The following is a 21984-nucleotide window of genomic DNA, read 5'->3' on the forward strand; positions in this document are numbered from 1 at the left end:
TAAACTGCAGCACTTATTATCAATTACAAGTTATCAATCCTCCTCCAAGTCTTGAAAATCCTTTTCGCACGTAATAGAGAACTAAACCTCATTGTGAATTGCAGTTGACGCTTCTTCCGAAAAACTGTAGGGAAATTTGACGCAAGGTACAATTTCACCTAAAGAAGAACTGGTTTTTTATCGTGTCACAATAAATCTGGAAATGATAAATGCTTAGTTTTGCTTACCTTCTTTGGGTGAATAGCGATAAGCAACAAACACAGAAACTACTTTTGCTTGATTCTTTAATGATTTAAAGATGTGAAGGTCCCTGAATTACCTAAAACGTAATTTCCTGAAATTTCCTATTTAGCTACAATTGTTGGGTGAGACACCTAGAATAAAAAAATCAACACCAATTCGAAATCTTACATGAGCACCTCTCTTCATCTGCTCTGCAAGTAAAGCAATATTTGATTCTGAATTTGATAATATTTACAATCCTAATATTATAAACGTAAAAAACAACCTGCATTTTTGTGGATTTTTTTAAAAGATTCTGTTTCCAGTTTCTATTCACACAAGAAAAGAGCAAGCCAGACGCAACATTTTTTTCAAACGTCAGTTTTCTGTAAAATGGGAAGAAATCACTAAGGCCCCTTGAGAATTCAAAACATGCTTCTGAGAAAACATTCCTTGCGGAAGTCATGTCAGCCCCCCGGTTCTGGGTACGAAAGAATTGCGTATGAAATCCGTTGACCATATTTGGGCTTTGCACCGATGTGATGTATCATCAATTTCGGACATCTCTCCATCAACTCACAGTTTTGAAGCATCCGTAGAGGTAACAGCGCTGCCGATCCTTAGAAATCATAAGAATAATGATTTTGCTTGAAATTATTGGTCTTGTTCTTCTTTCACTTACTGCCGTCTTGCAGATTGCAGCATTAGCAACAGTAAAATGGTTGACATTTGATGTTGGCATCAGTGGCGTAGCCTGAGCGCAGAACTTAGGCATGCGGTAACATAAAATATACGGCTATGTTGAATGAATGTAATCGTATTTTCAGCTTCTTAAAAATACAAACGGTAATTAATGATAATCGTGATAATAAATTTTGATTTTGAAAGTAACAAATCACTTGTACTCTAATTCTAATCAATCAAGGTGTCTATTCTTTGCATCAGAGGCTCCGACAGAGGTTGGAAAGTGAAGGGGGGCCAAGGGAAAAATTATCACCCATGCGAAAGTTTTTGAAAAAAGCTCAATTGTTTTAGCAAGAATTTTCAGAATTACTCCTAGTGCTAAAACTGCTTCGCAAAAGATTTTATTCTTATTCATATTCCTCAAGAAATAGCATCACCTAATGCCCACCTAATGTAAGAATATTTTGATGAAGCTGGGGATTCCCGCAGGGAGGAGCTCTCCACATTGCGAAATTGTTAACACACTGCAGAGCCTAAGCGAACAGGAGCAACAGTTTCTGCTCATTATTTACTCTCATAGTCAACGAAGATGAAAATAGTGAACTGTGAGAGTTGTTAGAATTGAAGATGCTTCCATGTGTAAAGTTTCAGAAAGTTAGTCCCGGCAAATCATCATGTATTGAGCAAGGCTTGCGCTCAGGTGTACCGCATGCCCTGGTCCGTAAATTCTGACTATACTGGCAAGCCTTTTGACTTGAATTACGGAATGCGGATCATGACAAATAGACTCTGACCCCACTTTGACGAAACCTTTTCTCTTTTCAACAGTCACAAAGTAAAGAAAGGGAAATAATTGGATTTGAAATGATGTATCTCGCAAAGAATATTCGCAAAAAGCAGCTTATAGGTAGAAAAATGTTGTGGATTATCAAATATTTGGGAAGGCTTGCGCTCAGGCCGACCGCAAGCTCCAGTCCGGAAAATTCTCACTTCTCTCAGAAGCTTTTCTCGAGTTGCACTAAAGCTGTACTGGAGCATCACATGTTTCTCTTACTTTAGACAGGCAAAAAGAGTGATGTGGAGAGGCTTCAGTTTTTCAGATTTTTCGAATTTCATAATTTTTAGCGATCTGTTTACTTGGAAAAATAGCCAATTGGGGCCAATTGGCCTGTTGGCGCTAGAGTTCACCGCATGCTGCTCAGGACAAGAAAGAGAAGCCGTTTATTGCGGAAATTGTTATGCATTGAAAGTGTTGCAAGAATTTTAGAATTTGTCTATAAATTTTTACGCTTGCGCCGCAAGCGTAGCATACATAGACGCTACGCCACTGGTTGGCATGCAAGCCTGGAGCTACGGACTTTTCAAAGCGTGTGTGGAAATAAGGTCTCTCAGCAACTGCGCTAGTGGCCATTGGTATCCCAACAGAGAAGGTAAGCCTAAAATGTAGAAAGTAGGAAACACCGCAACGCGCCGAGAACAAAGACAAATCAATAGTGACGTTTTGCAAATAAAACGTCATTTCAAAAGCCAAAGTTTGAGGAGCAATTCCGTACAAGTAAAATTGCTTGAATTTCTTTTTCTAGGTTTTATGCATTCTCAGAACAACCATAATCTTGAATTCCGTCAATATTGCATTTTGAAGATTTTTTTCTCGTCAACGAGTACTTGCTGTTCTGCTGTCACTGAACACCATTATTTCTTTTTGTGCACTCTAGTTTCGTTATGTACAACGCTCTCCCGTCCTTCTTTCACCCTGGTCTACAAGAGGCCTCATACAGCACACACTGCATGGGCTGATTCCCATGAGGCGAATTTCGCAGCGAAATCGCTGGTTAAGATATCGAGGGGGCGCAGTTTTGATTTCTGATTTCGAAAAGCGTTCTAATTTTACCGCGACGAAATATTTCGCAGCCGCTAATAACCAATGAAAGCATTTTAAATTTTCTTGATTTTATTATCAATACTTATTATATGTCATAATTATCAGAAAATATTCTATAAACATTCCCCCACGCGTGCTGTCCGTGTTCTGAAAATCGCCGAACCGAGCCTCAGACAATATTTAGTTTTGGGGAAAATCACAATATAATTTTGCGGCGAATTCGCAGTCTGGTGGAAATCAAAGAAGAATTTTGAAACAAATTCGTAGCAAACTCGATGCGAAATTCCTCTTTTGGAAATCATAAAAGGACAGGATCAGGAGTCAAAGTCGGAACACTTCCAAAGCTGTCAACATGATAGCATATGATGTGAATAAAATGCGGAAGAACGCCATCATCATCATCATCATCATCATCATCATCATCATCATCATCATCATCATCATCATCATCATCATCATCATCATCATCATCATCATCATCATCATCATCATCATCATCATCATCATCAACATTGCTAACAATGAGCCATTGCTCTACGTAAGCATCCCACAATGCATTTCTAGACTGTCTAAAATCAATTTTGGTTAATCCGTAGAAAATTACTGCCATTGTTTGGACCGTTGCCACGCTTGCAAAGGCCCATTGCTAGCGATGAGTCTTTAAAATTAAAAGAATTAAAAAACAACCTCATCGTAAGGGGATAAAAGTTCAATGATATAAATGAACCATTCAACAACGTCATCAGACTGTTGCAGTCACAACTATTCAAATCTAACAAAACACACAATGGGAATTTGTCTCCATTGAAAGGTCCTGTTTTACAATTCATTATACTATATAATAATCGCACCATTCACATCCGTCAAATTTTCAAAATTATTAATGCAAAGAACAAAGAATTACAAAATTTATGGTCACAAACCCCTATTCTAGCCTTAAAGAATTTAAAGGACCCTCATGAAAAGCACCCTCGAGTGACTGAGGCCATTCTCTGTAAATATTTGTCTTATTATTATCATTATTATTATTATTTGCTAACAATGAGTCTTTAAAAAGGCATTGTCGGGAAACTGTGTAATACCCCCTGACTTTTATACCAGTATCTTAATCCTGATTGACATTTTTAAAATAGATCAATATATGCTTGTATGTATGCTTGTTTATGTTTTTGAAGGGGAGTTGTGAGCCTAGAGAACCTTTTCGCGGATCACGGATTTATCATCTTACGGAGAAAATTTACTTATTATTGTGTTGTTTTATAGTTATAGTTGTTTTGGAAAATCGGAACCTACACAATCGAATATATTTCTTTTCGAGCTATTCTCTAGAACTTGGTGTGGGGCCTACAAGCGTTCCCAACCCCAAGAAGTTATCTTGTGAAAATATATAACAGGCATATTAATCTCGGTTAACGCCAGTTAACGCACACTGAATTTTGAGCATTTTATGGCATTAAAAGGTGTCGCCATGCCCAGGGCCGCCGAGAGGCGGCCTGGGCCCTGGGGCAAAGTCCCGGTTGGGGCCCTAGAGACGGATACAAAAAAATTCCGGGACCACACCCTTTATAAAATGGGAAACGCCCATTATTTCCAAACGTTGCGCACGTTTGCTTTTTCAGTTGCAAATTGATCAATGATATTGTCGTAATCAATTGGTATTGCTAGTTCGTGCTCGATCGAAAGGGTCACGAGGCTTGAAAGTCTGTCTTGAGTCATTGTTGAACGTAAGCGGTTCTTTATTAATGCTAGTTTGCTGAAAGAGGCCCCAAAAATATAATATAGCTTTATGCAACGAGTCTAAATGCAAACATAACTCACTTGAACGGGTCATAGATTAAAACAAGATTATATGGGCTACCTAATTTTTTATCAGGGCTCCCTTCCACCAATAAGTACGATTTTGCGAAACTCAGGGAAACTCAGCTTTAAAGATGAATCCGTAAAATATGCGATCTAAGGTTTATTCAGCTTTTCTCGGGGCCCCAGACTCAATAAATAAAGCTGATAGGCCTTAAATTCAAACAAGACTCAGTGTACGGACCCAATGAAATTACTGCCATTTTACTGTCTCAAAAGAAGACATTTTAAAAAAAATTTCAGAATTATTTGGGGGCCCCTTTCAGGCCGAGGCCCTGGGGCAAATTGCCCCCCCCCCTGCTCCCCCCTATCTGGGCCACTGGCCATGCCATACACTCTCTACGCTTATTTGTCACATCTAACTCCAATGTTGTTTTTTCTATACGTGGCACATCTTTATAAGGGGATATTTCTTATATATGTCAATCGCTTCATATATGTATAGAAATATTCATACATCTAAAGTATGGTGTATGCCTCTATGGCTACACTATATCTTTTTTATATACACTGCTAGAACACATTCATATACCTTTGTTGGCTTCATCCCTCGACGCATGGGTGAGAGGGCACCAAGGTGTAAAGGAAGATACTGATCATAAATCTCGAAATGTGTATCATTTATCCGACAGTCTGGTTTCACAGGCGACAGGCCCAGTTTCCAGTCTGTTAAATTGACTAAAGTTCTTTCAAATAAGTTCACCGGAACGAGGTCCGGGCGCACTGAACCAGACTTTCTTATTTTTATATTCTATTTGCCAACAAGTTTGAATATTCACTATTTGCCGACAAATTTGAAAACTCACCGCTAAACCACCCCTAGACGGCAAAAAACTCCTCATTTTGAGATGCAATTTTGTAAGGGGGTTTACAACATTCTTAGTAATTACATTTTACAGTAGCTCGGCTTCAGCCTGTTCTTAATTTGTTCTTAACTTTTGACTAATTTTGAGGCTCGTGTTCTTTAAGTTGCCCCTATTAAAGAAAGCTTATACCCTAATTATACGCATAATTTTATTTTGAATTAAAGTGAGTACGTAAATAAGCTAGAAGATGGGGCTAAGTACTCGGTGGAACGATGCCGGGTAAAAGGGTATGTTACATATAACGTTACCAGAATACATGAAAGGCTTACGGGCGGCAAACAAATAGACCCTAACTATAAGAGAAACATAAGCGACTATAAGCACACGAGACTGTCTGAGCATAAGATAAAAGTACTCTTATTTTTTATGAAACTATAAGAAACGAGTACTGGGTAGTCATAAGAAATTTAGAAACTTTAGAACTTTATAAACTTTAGCAATATGAAAATATATGTCCCCAATCTAAGTACAGAAATAGAATGGAAGCGAATCTCTTGACAAACATGTCATGGGTATTTGTTAACGATTGAAAACATCGACAATTGTCTTCGTTTGCTGCTACGAAAACCCTCCCCAAAAGAATTCTGTTGGATAACTTGCTGGCATGAAAAATTAAATATGCGGTAAGACCTGATGACATCATAAAAAGAAACACTTAAGAAGTAATGATTTTTCGAATTTCCAAAATCGCTAAGAAACTAGGGTACTCAACGTCTACCTTTGCTTCTTGACAAAATGTATTGTACAGATTATTTAGTGTTTGTAATTACAATAGTAAACGTACACCAATACAGACCAAAATGAGGCCCGATGCTTGTTTGAATTTTAATGAAAAAATTCATTATCATCGACATACTTCGAAAATATCGGTCGTCGTTCAAAGAGAGGCAGCGAAAAATAGACTGATATAGTAGCTCAACAATTACAACATTCAATTGAATGTTGCTTGAAAAATTTCTCAAAAATGACTGCGACAATGAGAATGTAGGAAATTCTAAACACGTCATCGAGAAGCCTCTGCTTCAGAACTTCTAGGCAATCGGTCACATACGAAGCTGCTCCGAAACCTGACCTACCAATCTCATCCCTTCTTTTCGTTTCTCTCCTGCAAAGCAGCATCTGATTTCAATAGTGACCTTTTGTATCTTGTTATATGTGTATACGCTAAATCAGTCTAAAAATAAAGACTCCACTAATTAACATCTGTTTAAACTCCAGGTGATCTGAATGCAGTCAGGGCAATGTCTGTAATTGCATTCCTCCTGGTGGCGGAAATGATATTGACGTTCCTCATTTGCAAGTTTGCTTTGAAGAAGAAACCAACAATCCCCTCAGTTATAAGTGGAGTTGTCGCAGGTAAGAGATTTCTTCATATTGATTGTCATTATTACTATCAGTCAAAATCAATCAATCAACATCAATCAGTCATGATCAATCAGTCATGATCAATCAGTCATGATCAATCAGTCATAATCCATTACTCAAAATTAATCAGTTAAAAAAAATTAGTCATAATCATTCAGTCACAATAAATTAGTCTTAATCAATCAGTTATAATAACTTAGTCCTGATGAACTAATTATAATCAATCCATCAAAATCAATAAGTCACAATCAATCAGTCATAATCAATCAGTCTTAATCAATCAGTTATGATAAATTAGTCCTGATGAACTAATTATAATCAATCCATCAAAATAAATCAGTCACAATCAATCAGTCATAATCAATCAGTCTTAATCAATCAGTTATGATAAATTAGTCCTGATGAACTAATTATAATCAATCCATCAAAATAAATCAGTCACAATCAATCAGTCATAATCAATCAGTCTTAATCAATCAGTTATGATAAATTAGTCCTGATGAACTAATTATAATCAATCCATCAAAATCAATCAGTCACAATCAATCAGTCATAATCAATCAGTCTTAATCAATCAGTTATAATAACTTAGTCATGATGAACTAATTATAATCAATCCTTCAAAATCAATCAGTCACAATCAATCAGTCATAATCAATCAGTCTTAATCAATCAGTTATAGTAAATTCATCACGATGAACTAATTATAATCAATCCATCAAAATCAATCAGTCACAATCAATCAGTCACAATCAATCAATCAGTCATAATCAATCAGTCTTAATCAATCAGTTATAATAAATTAGTCATGATGAACCAATCATAATAAATCAGTCAAAATCAGTCTAAATTAATCAGTTACAATCAATCGGTCATAAAAAATTAGTCGTAATTATTCATAATTATCCTCCTACCTTATCATCAAAATCAAAACCATCAATCATGATAAATCACAAATAGTAACAATCATGATCAATGGTGGTAATCAACTATCATTATTATCATCCTGACCTTCAATCATTACCTACTATTATTATGGATCCCAATCATCAACCATAGATCGTAAAAACACTGCCTTTTCTCTATCATATCACCTTTTTGATCCTGATAATCCCCTTGTATTTTAGTCTTCGCGCAGAATCGAATCAGAGACAAATTTATCCAACTGAAAAAATTAGTGCAGACTACTGCAATTGCCCTTTCTCCTACCAAATTTTGTATTTATTTGAAAACATATTTAATATTTTAGCAAAACTTCATTTCTTGCACTAGAAAAATTTTCAGCCAAATTGCAAAATTTATACGATTTTCGGGAGTTAGATTTTACAAGATAGCCTTATTAAAAAATTTCGTATAATAAAAGCGGTAGAAGAAAGCCCAAAATCTTGTTTGGACTCTACTTCGTCAATAAACACCATCGCTTTCAAATATGCTTCAATAATAATACATATTGCTTGTTTTGGTAGGTCTATTTCAAATCATCGCAGTCGCTGTCTTTGCTGCTAGATTGAAGCCAGAAGGCAATGAGCTTTTAAAATTCGGTGCTTCGTTTTATGTTGCTTGTGTGGCAATTGTCACAATCATAGCAGGCACTGTCTTCGCTGGCATTGGAACAAAGAGAAGTGATTAACTTTATCACCCAACGGAGACATTTCTATTAAAATTTGACTGAGCATATCTTTTTGTATTTTCTCTTTAATGAGTCATATAATCCGGAATGATCAAATGTGACTATTGATGATTCCTTTCTCGTTAAGTCATTTCCCAAGAACTGGCAGTTTAGGAGATGTATTGGTATTTGAACTGTATTGTTGGGAAGACGAGTCTCGATTCCATTTGTTAAAGGGTATTGTTTTATCCATTTGTACGAACCAATGGGAAAAATGCATCATATGCCAATGCGCTTAGGATCGAAGGTTTCAGAACAAATTACTTTCTCAATGCGCATACGATGCAAAAGTTTTAAAGCCAACGGACCTTCGAACAAATGTCTTATCGTCTTTCCAATGTCTATGTAGTGCTTGTAGCAAACTGTAATTGACCAAGCCTTTGTTGCACGTTGTGCATCACAATCAACTACACAAATTTAATATTTCAACTTTGAAAGTTCATTGTCATAAATTTATAAAAGCAATAGGATTACAAGGCTTGCTCCATAATATTTTTGAATGATGTTTTTTATTCAGAATATTTATTCGGTCAAGTAGTAGCTGGACGATCTAATCAAGTTGCATCTGCAGAAAATACAAAGGAGAGCAAAGGCAACTAACTTTAGTTGATGTAGCAGATAAAATAGCAGAAAGGGGCACGTGACGATGTACTTTTATTAGATTCAACATATTCAACAAAAGTTACCTCCAAAGATGTGACAACCGTCAAAATTTGAAATCTTTAAGTTTATTAATCTTTAAGTTATTAAACACTGACGCTCCGAAAACAAAGGAACAATCAGTCCTTAGTGCGTTGTCAGCTAAAATCTTAGAACTGTAATCATCCTTTTGCTAGGTGTGGTTGAAATGGTTTGCACGGGAAAAAAACATTGCAATTAACAGTAGCAATTACACAAACTCATCCTGTTCGGGTGGCACACGTGTAAGAACTGACTTATATGGTGCAGGTTAATTTTTCTTATACTCATCGCAGCAAATCATGCAGCCATAAATTCTAGACTTCCATGTTCTCCTCCTGGTTCTTTCTTCTGAACTGTAGACGAAGGCACTTTGAGCAGCTCCTATCCTTTCTGCACTTCTTATGATAAACAGACTGACAGCGATGACACTAGAACGACAGAAGGCAGCTTAAACAACGATAGAAAGATTTTATTAAGAAACAATTTCGTCAACGGGTTAAGGGAGGGGGGGGAGGTGGATTTTTCTGCGCGAATTTTGAATGTTTTCCCAGAAATGTACTCTATTCCAATTCTAATCAAACATTAACATTCAAGAAGAGAGAATTAAACTGTTTGACGCTCTAACAGTAAAGTAGATTAACAGATATAACTTAAACTTTCTGACTTATTAAAAAGAAATTAAGGAATTTTTTGAGTGAGAGTTGGGCTAAAGATCTACAAACTCCAACAACGTAGAAACATTTTCAAAACTTCCCGACAAATTTGGTGCTTAAGGAGTTAACTAAATTGATAGTCTATGAAAATAGGTTCCAAGGGGAAAAAGTTCAGCAAGAAGAAAAGTACTTACCTGAACAGTTGTAAGAACTTCAAACGGATAAATGATCTTGTTACTACTGCAGAGCTCGCATATGAATCCTTTTTGACTACAAAGCTAGAAAAAACAACATTTTTAACTTTTTTTCTATTATAGGACAGTACAGAACTTCAATAAGTAAAAAGAAAATTTGCAATAGCAACCATTAATTTATTTATCATAAAGGCTGTCAGATAAGGGATCTTTTCTGTTGTCTCAACGGGTGGGTGAATCTTTTGCTCTAATGACCAACTGACTGCAAAATACAACCAATATAGAAAAATATCACCAAAAAAAAATTTCTTCTTACCGTGCACTTGTACACATGCTTCGTGAAAAAGGATATAATTTTTCGTAGATGGTTGGTAAGTTGCCCAGTGTGAACTTGAACCAAGTCCTGGAAGAAAACGTTTGAAAAAAATAAAGAAGAAATAGGATTGTGTGTGTTCATGATGGCTAAGAGAGGTGTAAGGAAGGAAAATTAAAGTTGAAGTATAAAATAGCTACAACCTTTAAGTAGCCAAAGCATGGTTTTCAAGCAAATAAACTTGAAGCACATGGCCTCAAAATTTTTACGAAAGAAAGAGAAGGTTATAGAAAGAAGGCCTTTGCTTTTGAACGAAATTGACATCGAAAATGCATCCTTTTCTCTCGCTTTTATTGGGAACAGTTTTCTCTACTACTAAGTCTTACATAAGGCTCACCGAGAGAAGTAGAAGTTACACTCTTTCGATGGTCACAGCGAAATACTAAGCAGGGGGGTAGCAAGTAGGGCGCCCAGGAGCCGGTGCACCCAGTAACAACCTGAGCTATGCCAAAATATTCGGGCTTCACTGTAACAAAAAATTAACTGTACCACTTCCTTTTAATGAAAAATTCAAATGTAAGTCAAGGGTGGTGAGGATGTTTTAATAATTAGTAAGCAATTACCAATGCCGAGTATTGATGAATATCATCGCACAAGTATTCTCTTGGCCATAATCTGAAAAAAGATGAGGTTGAAGCATGAAATGGTTTCTTCTATGATTTATTCCACTGTTATTGTGAGATTACTGGTTGTTGGTTACTGGTTATTGCGACCTCATACGGCAGTGTACCGTGTTTTCTAATATTCTGCAACAGGATTCAAGGTATTGAAAACCTAATCAGTTTTCCTTTGACTTCTTTTACGTACTGCAATTCTGTTATAATATTGACTATTTGAAGAATCTATTAAGAACAACAGATGTATCTTCGAATTGATAAAAGATACCCTAAGCTCTACATCGATTTATCGATTGTGTTTCACTGTAAAATAAGTTATACCCACCGTTTTCGAAAATCTTCAGCTACATCATTCTTGCATGTTAGGATGAAACCCTTCAAATGCTGCAACTGGATTCTTAAAATCTGCAAAAAAAATTGGCTGCTATCATTTATATTGGATGGCTGTAATTCATAAAAAATACCAATACACAAAAACCAAGACACAACTTTTTGTTTGGGGGGAGGGAGGGGCAGCCCTGATAAATAAGTATCACAACAGCAATATATCCAAAATATTTTACTTGCGCAATTTAAGTTTTTCGAGAGGGGGAAGCCCGCAAGTCCCCCACTATCTCGGTCCTTGCATAGAAGGTCTTAACCCAAAGCAAGCAATGTTGTCCTTCCAAATGTTGAAATTTCAAAGATTTAAATTTGAGTCTGTTTTGATTTCTCGTTCTGTAAGTACTGGGCTCTAGAAATGCTTTTTATGAACAATTTTATTCTATTCGCAAAAATCTTGCCGTAAGTGAAGAAATTTTGGGGTAGTAAAAAGAAGGAGAGCAAAAGAACATGCCCTTAGAATAGTTTGGGAAAGACAAATTCTAAAAAGGGGTATTAAAATGTGGCTCTGCAAATTGGTACTAATTGTATTGCAGGGGTGCCAACTTGTGAATACAAGCCTGCAAACTGAATATTTAATAGCATTAAATGCATAAAATATAGGAATAAAGCACTGTCTTAGTTAAGGTAGAGGACAGAAGACAATGGTGAAAGGAAATTCCTTTTCAGGGAACCTTTCCGCACTCTCTTTATCCCAACTTCCTAGTAGTTCATTTAGAAGTTACAAATGAAATCATTTGAATCATAGTCTTTAAAACCACTGCTGCACACAAACCTTAACCTCATTCAGGCTTGGAACAGCATTGTACAGCGTGGGGTTGACTTCATCGATGTGAAACAAAGGCTCTTCTTCAATCTTCATCAAGAATGATTTAGTAACCTTGGTTACTGGAATCAAAGAGATAAGTATTCAACATCTCTATTGAATTCAATATGTCTTCTAGTGAGGAAAGTTTACCAAATTACTTCCTGTTAGCTCTAGGAAATAATTTTGTGGCAGGAAAAAAAGCTCCTTAGTTTCGTGGGAAAACTAACCAATATGATTCAGGGGGAGACCAATGCGGAAAAGTTGAAGCGCTGCAGGATTGATTTGATATGTTCTTAATTCCTGATAAGAAGGAAGTTGAGAAAAGTCATGTTTTTAGTTTAAAAGCCACAATCTTACACTCTTTTCTTTTTATAAGAATAATTTTATCAGAACACGAGCCTCGAAATTGGTCAAAAGTTAAGAACAAATTAAGAACAAGCTGGGGCTGAGCTACTGTAAAATTTTGAACACCGTTTTATCTCAAAAACGAGGAGTTTTAGCTATGTGTGGGTGTTTCTTCGGTGAATATTCAAACTTTGGCAAATGAAGGTTGTCTCACTCACTTTGTTGGCAAATGAGGCTTGAAAACCTTCCTAAAGCGAAAAAGCTAGCAATCGCACTGCTTACAACCTATCAATTTAAGAACAAATTAAAAACAATCCAGCCTCGGATTTTCGAAAGAATAAAGAACAGTCTGCCTGAACTTTAATTCACTGGTTCTTATAAAAAGAAAGAGTAAAGTTGAAATGAAATACAATCCAACAAATTCTTTGGTTTGTTGACAAGTATCTTTCCAAAGCCTGTCACAACTGTTGACAACAATTTTTGGCAAAAAGGTCACTGTTTTGAAATGCAAATAACGCATCAAAAGCTTGACAACATAATATCCAGCTTTTTCCAATATCTTTGACCCAGGCAAGAAAATACTGTCTACATCTAAAAAGGAAGTTAAGTATTGCTTATCCGCCCTTCCAGAGATCTCTATACCCAAAGCGTCAGCTGATACTTTTTAAGATAATTGTAAAATGTTCTGCCAATATATTTGATACGCTGGGTCCTGCAAGACGGAGGAAGGACCTCAAACGCGTTGAATATTCTTGCAAATCATGGGCCAAGTAGCTAAAAATGGCTTATCGTTACCACTCGGGGGGATGAAGGCCACCATATATCAAATCAAAGCTTATTTTGTGTAAATTTAAAAATATACGATGGAAATGTTTTCATAGTAGATTAAAGGTCTCACGTGACCTTGAATTCCGCAAAACCAGCATAAATTGATAATATACTAAAATGTAGCTTTTGGCCAATAATTCTTCATATTTCACACAAAATGAAACATTCTTAGATTTAATATGATGCATGTAAGATAAATTGCCACTTTTTAATTACGGATAACTAACAATGTGAGTGTGACGTCACTTTCGGTCCCACTTCCGGTCCCAAAAATCTTAAGTTATTTCTCTTAATTTGTCTTCTTGAATATGATTGAAAAATAGAATTGAAAGTAAATTTAACATAAAAAACATCACAAATTTAACTGTGTACCCTGATTCATGATTCGCATCAAGAAAAATCTTCTAGTACATGAATGTCTTGATGAGATTGGTACTCTAGCTGATGAACTATCACGATAAGTTTCTGATGTGCCGAATTTTCCCGCGTTATTCTTCACTTTTTGCCGAATACGCGGATCTTCTCCGCAATACCAATGTGTCCCCTATCAGCATACTGGATGTCCTGCATAGGCATGGTTGAACTACTTCTTCAGATGATTCGTGCCTCAAGAGGAGGTTATTGGGAGCCTCATCTCTCTTGTATCCGCCAGATGCTTCCTTGGTGCTTTGCATACAACGCAATCACTTACTTGCGATACATGTCAGCTTATTAAAGCGATATGACAAGACTGCAAGATGATCATCTCGAAATATACGAATTCATGGGAAACGGCGGATTTTCAGTCCAGCTGAGCAAAGAAAATACATTTAGAAGAATTCCCGTAGACCAAACCTTTGAGGAAATAGTAAATAAGGATACCCAAACACCTGGGGGTACCAAAGGCTTCAGTTTGAGACCTGCTGCAGTACAAAGATACTACTTGATGGCAGAGTTCCGAGCTTTATTCCTGCGTAATTTGCGCGAAATGGTTGGCTATGCTAAAGGAAAGCATGGTCATGCCGATCTTCAATCGTCGCGCAATGCCCAAGATGAGAAAGATGTTACCGCCATGGCTGATTTGATAAAGAACTGTACAGATCCATTTGCAGGCCATGAACAGCTTTCTAGCATCTCAAAAGGAGCTGTTGCCACCACAGCTATAGCAGAGGACCATCCAAGTGCCTTCAATGTTGGAGAGGCAGCCTATGCGGAATTCAAGAAGACCCGTCTATGACACGCTGAAGAAGCAAAAGTTGAAAACATTTAATGCTTTATCGACAACCAAGAAGGTGGCAAAGAACAAAGACACCGTAAACGTTCTTCGTGCGGATCGAAATTTGTTTGCTCGGATGATTATAATTGCTGAAACCCGAAATCTGCAAATGCAAGATGTCTTAAAGCACCCATTAGGCCCTCTTCCAGCTTCCTTGGCCTTTTAAAAGGTTTTCCAAATTTCCCAGCAAATCCAAACACGCTGTTGAGAGTCTCAACTTGAGACAAAATATCTTCCGCATGAATAAAGAAAATTGGGATTCTTCGCCTTCACAACTTTTAACCTCGTCCACTTTCTTCCCTTGCCAGCAGTTGTGCGGCACAGTAATCTAACATAGTGTTTACAGACTTTTCGTGCCGCACAAATATGTGAAAACTTGAATTTTGATTGGTGAGATTTGGTAAAATATTTGCATAACAAAGAGCCCTGTACGGTGGCCCACAGGTGCCACGGCAAAACTTACTTTCTCACGGCAAAACTTTCTTTTTCACGGCAAAACTTTCTTTTTCACGGCAAAACTTTCTTTCTCACTGCAAAACTTACTTTCGCACGGCAAAACTTACTTTCTCACGGCAAAACTTTCTTTCTCACGGCAAAACTTTCTTCACGTGTTGTTGTGTACGTGATACTTAGATCTAATCAATGCTTTAGACGTTTTAAACTTCGCAGAATTTACGAATACCTACATCTTCTCTTGATAATTCTTGCAGAAAGACAGCCCAGAAATGTTCTAAAATTTATCTAGGTTAGGCTAGGCTAGGCCTTTATGCCTATCTCAACGAAACAGTACCGCATGCAAGGTCTTTGATTCCTTTGTTTTGAAAGCAGTGAAAAAGATCAATTCGTAGAAAATTGGCGTGCACATAAAATTCGTGCAAAAATATCACGTACGTGCACTTGGCACGCTCGATTGTGGCTTGTAAAAAACCTATAAATTGGGTATTGTGTTTAATATCATATCATATCGTATTACTCACAGGGTGGGTTGATGGCCAGGTACTTAATTTTTCGAATAATAGTAATAACAATGAATAAAGAAATGAAATAATAAGCATGGGCATAATATAAGGGGAGAAAAAATCGAAGTGGTTGCCCAACAAAAAACATCCATTGTTTATGAAAATTTTGCCTGACTGAATCATGGTAGATTTCTGCCTGATTATCGCTTTTTTGGAAACTTTTCAGTGTTGAGAAACTACAGTTGCCGCTACAGCCCCCTTATCTCCCCAGACCCTTGTCTACTACGCCTATGTTAGAAAAGCAAAAGGAACAAAGCAATACGACGACGAGAATCCAATGTCACGAGATAAAATTTTCAAAATAAATTTAATTTAAGTAATAAATTAAATTCAAAGAAAGTTTTGCCGTGAGAAGTAAAGTTTTGCCGTGAGAAATAAAGTTTTGCCGTGAAAAAAGAAAGTTTTGCCGTGAGAAAGTAAGTTTTGCCGTGAGAAAGTAAGTTTTGCCGTGAGAAAGTAAGTTTTGCCGTAAGAAAGTAAGTTTTGCCGTGAGAAAGAAAGTTTTGCCGTGGAACCTGTGGGCCACCGTAGCCCTGCATATTTGTGCGGCACGGGCGACATGCCTAAAAATCATATGTTTACGGTCTAGGATGGTCTTTGAATTAAATTGTGGCATTGCGTGTGAGATCGACCAAGGTTCGGTCCTGTGTTTATTGTGTAAAGAGAGGTAAATGTATTATCTGTAAGGAGGGAAATAAAAGATTGTGGTAAACATGATTGCCTTATTTTAATGACTGAAGACTAAAACTAAATTCTGAAAATCTGACGGTCTTCCGTGCGACCTGTGCGACACCCTGAATCCGCCCCTGGGTTTCTCTCTTGCGTTAACCTCAAAGTGCAGGTTATGACAATGTTCATTAAGAGGTATTTCATAATGCTTATTTAAAGTGTTTATTTAAAGTGGGGTCTTGTTTAAAGTTTTTGCTTGATAGGGAGGGGTTTAATAGAGAGAGGGGGCTTAGTAGAGCTTTTACGGTAACTTGGAACAGTAATATCACTTTTTCAAATTGTTCTTTTAAAAACCATTCCAAAACCAAAAATTCTATCCGTTTCGTTTGTTTCGTAATATTTCATTTTTCGTTTCGTTTCGTTTCGTTTCGTTTCGTTTCGTTTCGTTTCGTTTCGTTTCGTTTCGTTTCGTTTCGCCAAATGGCATGAATCTACATTGACATTATCTTTGCTGTAACACTATCAATACTAACAATGCCAATATTAATCTTGAGTTCATCTAAGGCCTTTTCCAGGATTTCACTTCAATATAGAGATAAACTTGACTGATTTTTAGTGACTCTATTTAGGCCTGTTTACATCAATTTTTCCTTTTCATTCATTCCATCATTATCCCACATTCTCACATCGCAGCACAGGCATCCTCTACGTCACTCTCATTTCACGCATTCGCTAATCCCTATTGTTTACATAATCCTTGCCAAGCTATTCAATTTACTCATCACCTTTACTCGCCCTTCCTATCTTTTGTTTTCCTTACATCGTTCGTGTTAATTTTAGATATTCATTTCTGTATATAAGTATGTTAATTTGTAAGTAAGTTCAGTTCAGAGTTCAGTTACAATCAAGCAACACACTGTCTCTCTCTCTGGCTCCGTGTTCACTGTAGGTAAAATAAGACTCCCTGGGTTGGAAATGACACGTTAGTCGATGGATGGATGGATTTATTAGTGAACGAATCACACACGACAATGCTCAATTCTCGTTTCACTAAACATTCAACTATTCGTTGCCATCAGCTTTTTCAAAGATCAAATCTGAAGTTCTGATGAAATTGAAAGGTTGCATTCTGTAAACTTTTTCAAATTATCTAAATAGTGCAAATCTTTTTGATGCAGCTGTAAATTTTTAGTGGAATATAAAAAAATGTCCGTTTTGATCAAATTTAGTATTTAAGCATTTTTCACAAATCAAGATTTTTTAAATTTAAAGAATTGTTTATTTTAAAGTTAAGAAATAATAGATCCCTTACATTTTTGTTATCTGAGTATGCCTTCATTTTCTTTAATTAATTCAATAATCGCGTACTCAGCAACCTGACCCTTGACACCTGCCACGTAGCTGCGATTTCGACGACAACTTCCCCCCTCTGGCTACAGTAGTTGCTTCAAATGATTTTTTTGACATAATTCTAAATATCTGAGATAATTGCTTTCGCAAGGGACCATGTCTTTTGAAAAGCAAGAAAACCTTATTATCAGCTCCTTCGGTTTATACACTTGGCTACTTGCAAAATTTTAAATGTTTTAAATATTTAATATTCAAATTGTGACGATTAAAGATGAGGTGCAAAAGAATCCAGAGAAGTGGCCTAGCTTCCTGTTAGCTGTTACTTGAAAAGAAATATGCTAGGAACAGGGCTGTAGCTCTAGCCCCGCCTTTGTTAATGCCAAAAAGTGGCCAATCTCTACTTTTACTATAGAGTACCGAAGTGTGACGTCAGGTTACCATGGAGTCACTTTTTACTGGTTCTAAACAAACGTCCGCTTGAACCAACATGGCGGCCATTACGATAAGTGCTCTCACTGCTTGCTTCTCGGACGAGCCGAAATCAATCCAACGAGGTGAAAATCACTTCAGATCCGACCATGTTGAATCTTTTTATTATTCTGATGGAGTAATTCGAGGATCAGTGCACGCTAGTATGAAGAACAAGTCCTATAAAGTTACGGTAAGCGAATATAATGTATCTTATTACCCTAGCTCCTAACATTATACTTTGTAGTAGGCCTAACGATTATTCATGATTATTCTTTAAGTTAATCATTCTTCTTCCCTTTTCATCTTAGAATTCCAAATTTAAATTCTTTAAATTTAGGTATTCCTCCGTAATGATGAAATAATATCATCTGAGTGTGAATGTCCTCTTGGAAGTTACAAGTATGCTCATGCCGCTGCAATTTTAATCCATGGGATCCACAACCTTAGTCGAACAGATGTCGAGTGCGAATGGAAGAAGCAGAAGGCTCCGCTAGATGTAAAATCTGTAGAAGAACTCTATCCATGCCCAAAAGAATACAACTGTCTTAAACGAGAGGTTAATGATGATGATAGCAGTGGCGGATCCAGGGGGGTGCAAAGGGTGCTTGAGCCCCGGTCAGATTTTCAAAGTACTGTTTCTTGTACCTGTTCCTGTGCGCGTTTCTAAAAAAGGTAAAGATTTCTACTGATTCGATGTTTTCATCTATTTTGCATGAAAAATATCCTTTTATCCAAAGAATTTTCTTTTGTCGCGTTAATGTTTACAGTCGTGGTATATTCACCAGAACGAAATTCTGGTAGAATGCAAGTGCTGACCAATTAGATTGCGGATGACAAAATCATCCTCCAATGAAATCACATTATTCTATGCTATTCCGAGCACAGGTGGGCTCGTAAATTAGAATTGTCACGAACGGAGCTAGCCAATCAACTCTTTTCTCACCGGTGCTCAGATCCAGCATTATCCAATCATTTGCTTTTTCACCGGTGCTCAGATGACGTTGAGCACCGGTCAAGACGAAATAGCCAATAAAGATTCAGGGAAATTGATGGATAGGGAACTGGCAAGTGGCATAGGCTTTTGGGATTTGCGGCAACTCTCGTTGATATTACGGGGTGCATGAACAGAAACGTTGCTTTAATATTTATGGCAAAAGAAAAGCCTAGCAAAGAAATGATAGAGAAGTGGCGTTGCGGAAGTTTTCGTGTTTTATTGGGACGATAATAGCGCTGACTCGTTCACTGATTCACAGCTCTTCTCCGGAAGTGTAGCAAAGCTACGTCCTAAGATACCTATCTATCAGGTAAGTGGTAACATACAAACTTTGTGAAAAATTGCAAGACATCAGAAAATATTATATGCATAAATATTATAACTTCATGCAGTTGAGGAATAGGGTGACATGCCAGGTTGCGTTTTATTAGCCATGTTATTAGTTGATTTGAGTTTCGCAAACGTGAATCAATGTTGTTTGCTTTGAGGTAATTGTGATACTACGACAAAGCGTTAATTGAAATGTTGAGATGTTCGCTTTGTTTTTTTACGCGAGAAATGGCATCGCAGTCCCCCTTTGTGATTTTTCTAAAGGAAGAATAGTTCAAAGAGGCGTGTAAATGCCTGTCAAAGTTCTTGCAACATCAACAAAATTTTCAACTTAATATATAAAATGAAAGAGAAGTAAATTTTTTTTCTTAAGGACACAATTCCAAGCTGCAAAAGATAGCTTTTAACCAGTGTAACGAATTTCGTAAAACATTTTCTAAATTTTCATGAAATACATTGCCTTATTTTGTACAATACTTTCCTTGCTTCCATAGCCATTCCTGTTTACCGTATTCTATCATATTTTTGGTCCCATTAGAGAGTGGGGCTTATTGAGAAAAAGATAAAAATCCACCAATAAAAAATTGAGCTTTGGAATTTGAACAATGATTGTTTTTAGAAAAATCAATCACACCTGTCATGGGCATAATAATTACAAGATTTCAATTACATCCGAGTCGAAATCCTAGTAGATTTGTTAAAATACTGGTGTGGCATCTTGAATATTTAAATTGTTAATACCCTCAAATATATTTTTATGTAATTCTGTCAGTAGTTGCAGATGATTTTCCAAATTTAAACTGATTACTATTGTAAAGATTTGCTGGTCTCTATATGTTTTCAAAATATTTAGGGGGGGCGCTCATTGGAGAGTGGTTGTTGATTAGAGAAATTTTGCTCAAAATGGGGGCGTGCATTAGAGAGGGACGCTCATTGGAAAAAATACGCTACTTAACATCGCCACCGAAAATGGGCGTGGTCAATTTGTTGGGTGTGGTCCATTAAACTGAGCACCGGTCAAAAAATTTCCTGGATCCGCCCCTGGATGATAGGTCCTGGCTCTACCAAGAACTCAAAAAGTATGGCAGCTTTACTGGTACTTTGTGGCTTCTCTCTCCCGAACCAGCAAAAGCTCCACTCCCAATTACCCCCGTTGAAGACATCATTGTATCATCAGAATTCATTAATCATAATGACCAGCGTGAATATCTTGTTAAAAGATTTTAAATCACTGCAGAACAGCGGTTGAAAGTGAATCAAGTCACCATAAAACAACGAGAAAACCCCTCTTGGCATATTTTACGAAAGGGAAGACTGACTGCAAGCAATTTTGGGAGTGTGCTAAAGGCTAAAAAAGCAACTCCATCAATCATCAAGCGAGTCCTTGGCCAGTATGATTTGTCTGGAGTAAAAGCCATTCACTGGGGGGTCGTTAATGAAAATGAGGCAAGGAAAGTATTTGAGCAGAAAACAAATTTAAAGGTAGAGGATTCCGGGCTATGGCTTGAATTGTCTGGCATTTTGGGTGCCTCCCCTGATGGCTTAATTGATGAAAATGCATTGCTCGAAATAAAATGCCCTTACAGCCAGAGAGAGTGCACCATTGAGGAAGCAATCAGATCAGAAAACTTTTATATAAAAAAATCTGATGATGGTGTGTATCAACTGAAGCAAACACACAATTACTTGCATCAAATTCAAGGCCAGCTACACTTGACTGACAGGGAAGTTTGCTTTTTTGTTGTTTGGACAACAAAACAATCCCTTATTATTCAAATCAAGAAAGATCCTGCATGGGCTGACAATCTGCTCATTTTGAAGGACTTTTACATAAAAATTATGATTCCTGCATTTGCAAAAGATCTTTTGTAATTGTATTTTACAAGATTTTGTCTAAATATTATAATTGCTTGTCTTTCAAATGGTGTATACATCAAAGTTAATAAAACAAGAAAATTTCACAGTACAATCCAACACAATTTTTGAGTATGATGTATTGATCAGTATGATTAAGTTTTTAATTAGTATGATTGATTTTATGGAAATAAACAGCGTCCAGTTTTGAATATAAGACAATCTTTATTGCAAACTGTAAAGGGCAACCAAACATTTTGAAAGAATGTTAAGTCCTGGACAAATGAGCTGAACATCACATTCAACAACATTCAAGTTTGAGGTATAGAAAGAATCCAACTAACTTGCCAGTCTTACTCAGTCAATGAACATTTTAGTAAAGTATTTCAGTAAAGTTTTAGTAACCAAAATGTGGTTAGTGGCATGTTCATTTGATTTTGCCTCTCACCTGAAGAAATACTGAATATTTATCCACAATCTGCCTGTATAAATTTTGAACTGACCACAGTTGTTCACTTGGCAATGGGTATGTAATGTTCAGTTCACTTTTTCAGGGCTTTTTTAAGTCTGTAATTTATATGCTATTCAAAAATAGGGTTGAGGCTCAAAATTAATTC

At 36.7% G+C, this 21984-nt stretch overlaps 3 protein-coding genes and 1 pseudogene across 3 annotated transcripts; 3 read left to right on the top strand and 1 right to left on the bottom strand.

Moving 5' to 3' along the window:
• The first annotated feature begins 779 nt into the window (after positions 1-779).
• Positions 780-8602, top strand: LOC135688110 (uncharacterized). Its single transcript, XM_089115734.1, has 4 exons — positions 780-956; positions 2237-2336; positions 6730-6867; positions 8343-8602. Exons 1-4 carry the CDS (start codon positions 861-863, stop codon positions 8504-8506), a joined length of 498 nt encoding a protein of 165 aa, XP_088971860.1. The 5' UTR covers positions 780-860; the 3' UTR covers positions 8507-8602.
• Positions 8603-9194: 592 nt separating this feature from the next.
• Positions 9195-12440, bottom strand: LOC135688109 (pleckstrin homology domain-containing family M member 3-like). Its single transcript, XM_065204818.2, has 6 exons — positions 12220-12440; positions 11389-11468; positions 11010-11061; positions 10390-10476; positions 10074-10157; positions 9195-9654 (listed from the first exon to the last, which is right to left on the bottom strand). The coding sequence occupies exons 1-6, from the start codon at positions 12304-12306 to the stop codon at positions 9541-9543; spliced, it is 504 nt and encodes a 167-aa protein (XP_065060890.2). The 5' UTR covers positions 12307-12440; the 3' UTR covers positions 9195-9540.
• A 175-nt stretch (positions 12441-12615) lies between these two features.
• On the top strand, positions 12616-14884 carry LOC148957208 (uncharacterized; annotated as a pseudogene).
• Positions 14885-18205: 3321 nt separating this feature from the next.
• Positions 18206-18856, top strand: LOC135691772 (uncharacterized). Its single transcript, XM_065209739.2, has 2 exons — positions 18206-18379; positions 18527-18856. Exons 1-2 carry the CDS (start codon positions 18206-18208, stop codon positions 18854-18856), a joined length of 504 nt encoding a protein of 167 aa, XP_065065811.2.
• The last annotated feature ends 3128 nt before the right edge of the window (positions 18857-21984 follow it).

The sequence above is a fragment of the Rhopilema esculentum genome, unplaced genomic scaffold, assembly GCF_057945365.1.
Source record: "Rhopilema esculentum isolate cy_ngs unplaced genomic scaffold, ASM5794536v1 HiC_scaffold_36, whole genome shotgun sequence".
Taxonomy (NCBI): domain Eukaryota; kingdom Metazoa; phylum Cnidaria; class Scyphozoa; order Rhizostomeae; family Rhizostomatidae; genus Rhopilema; species Rhopilema esculentum.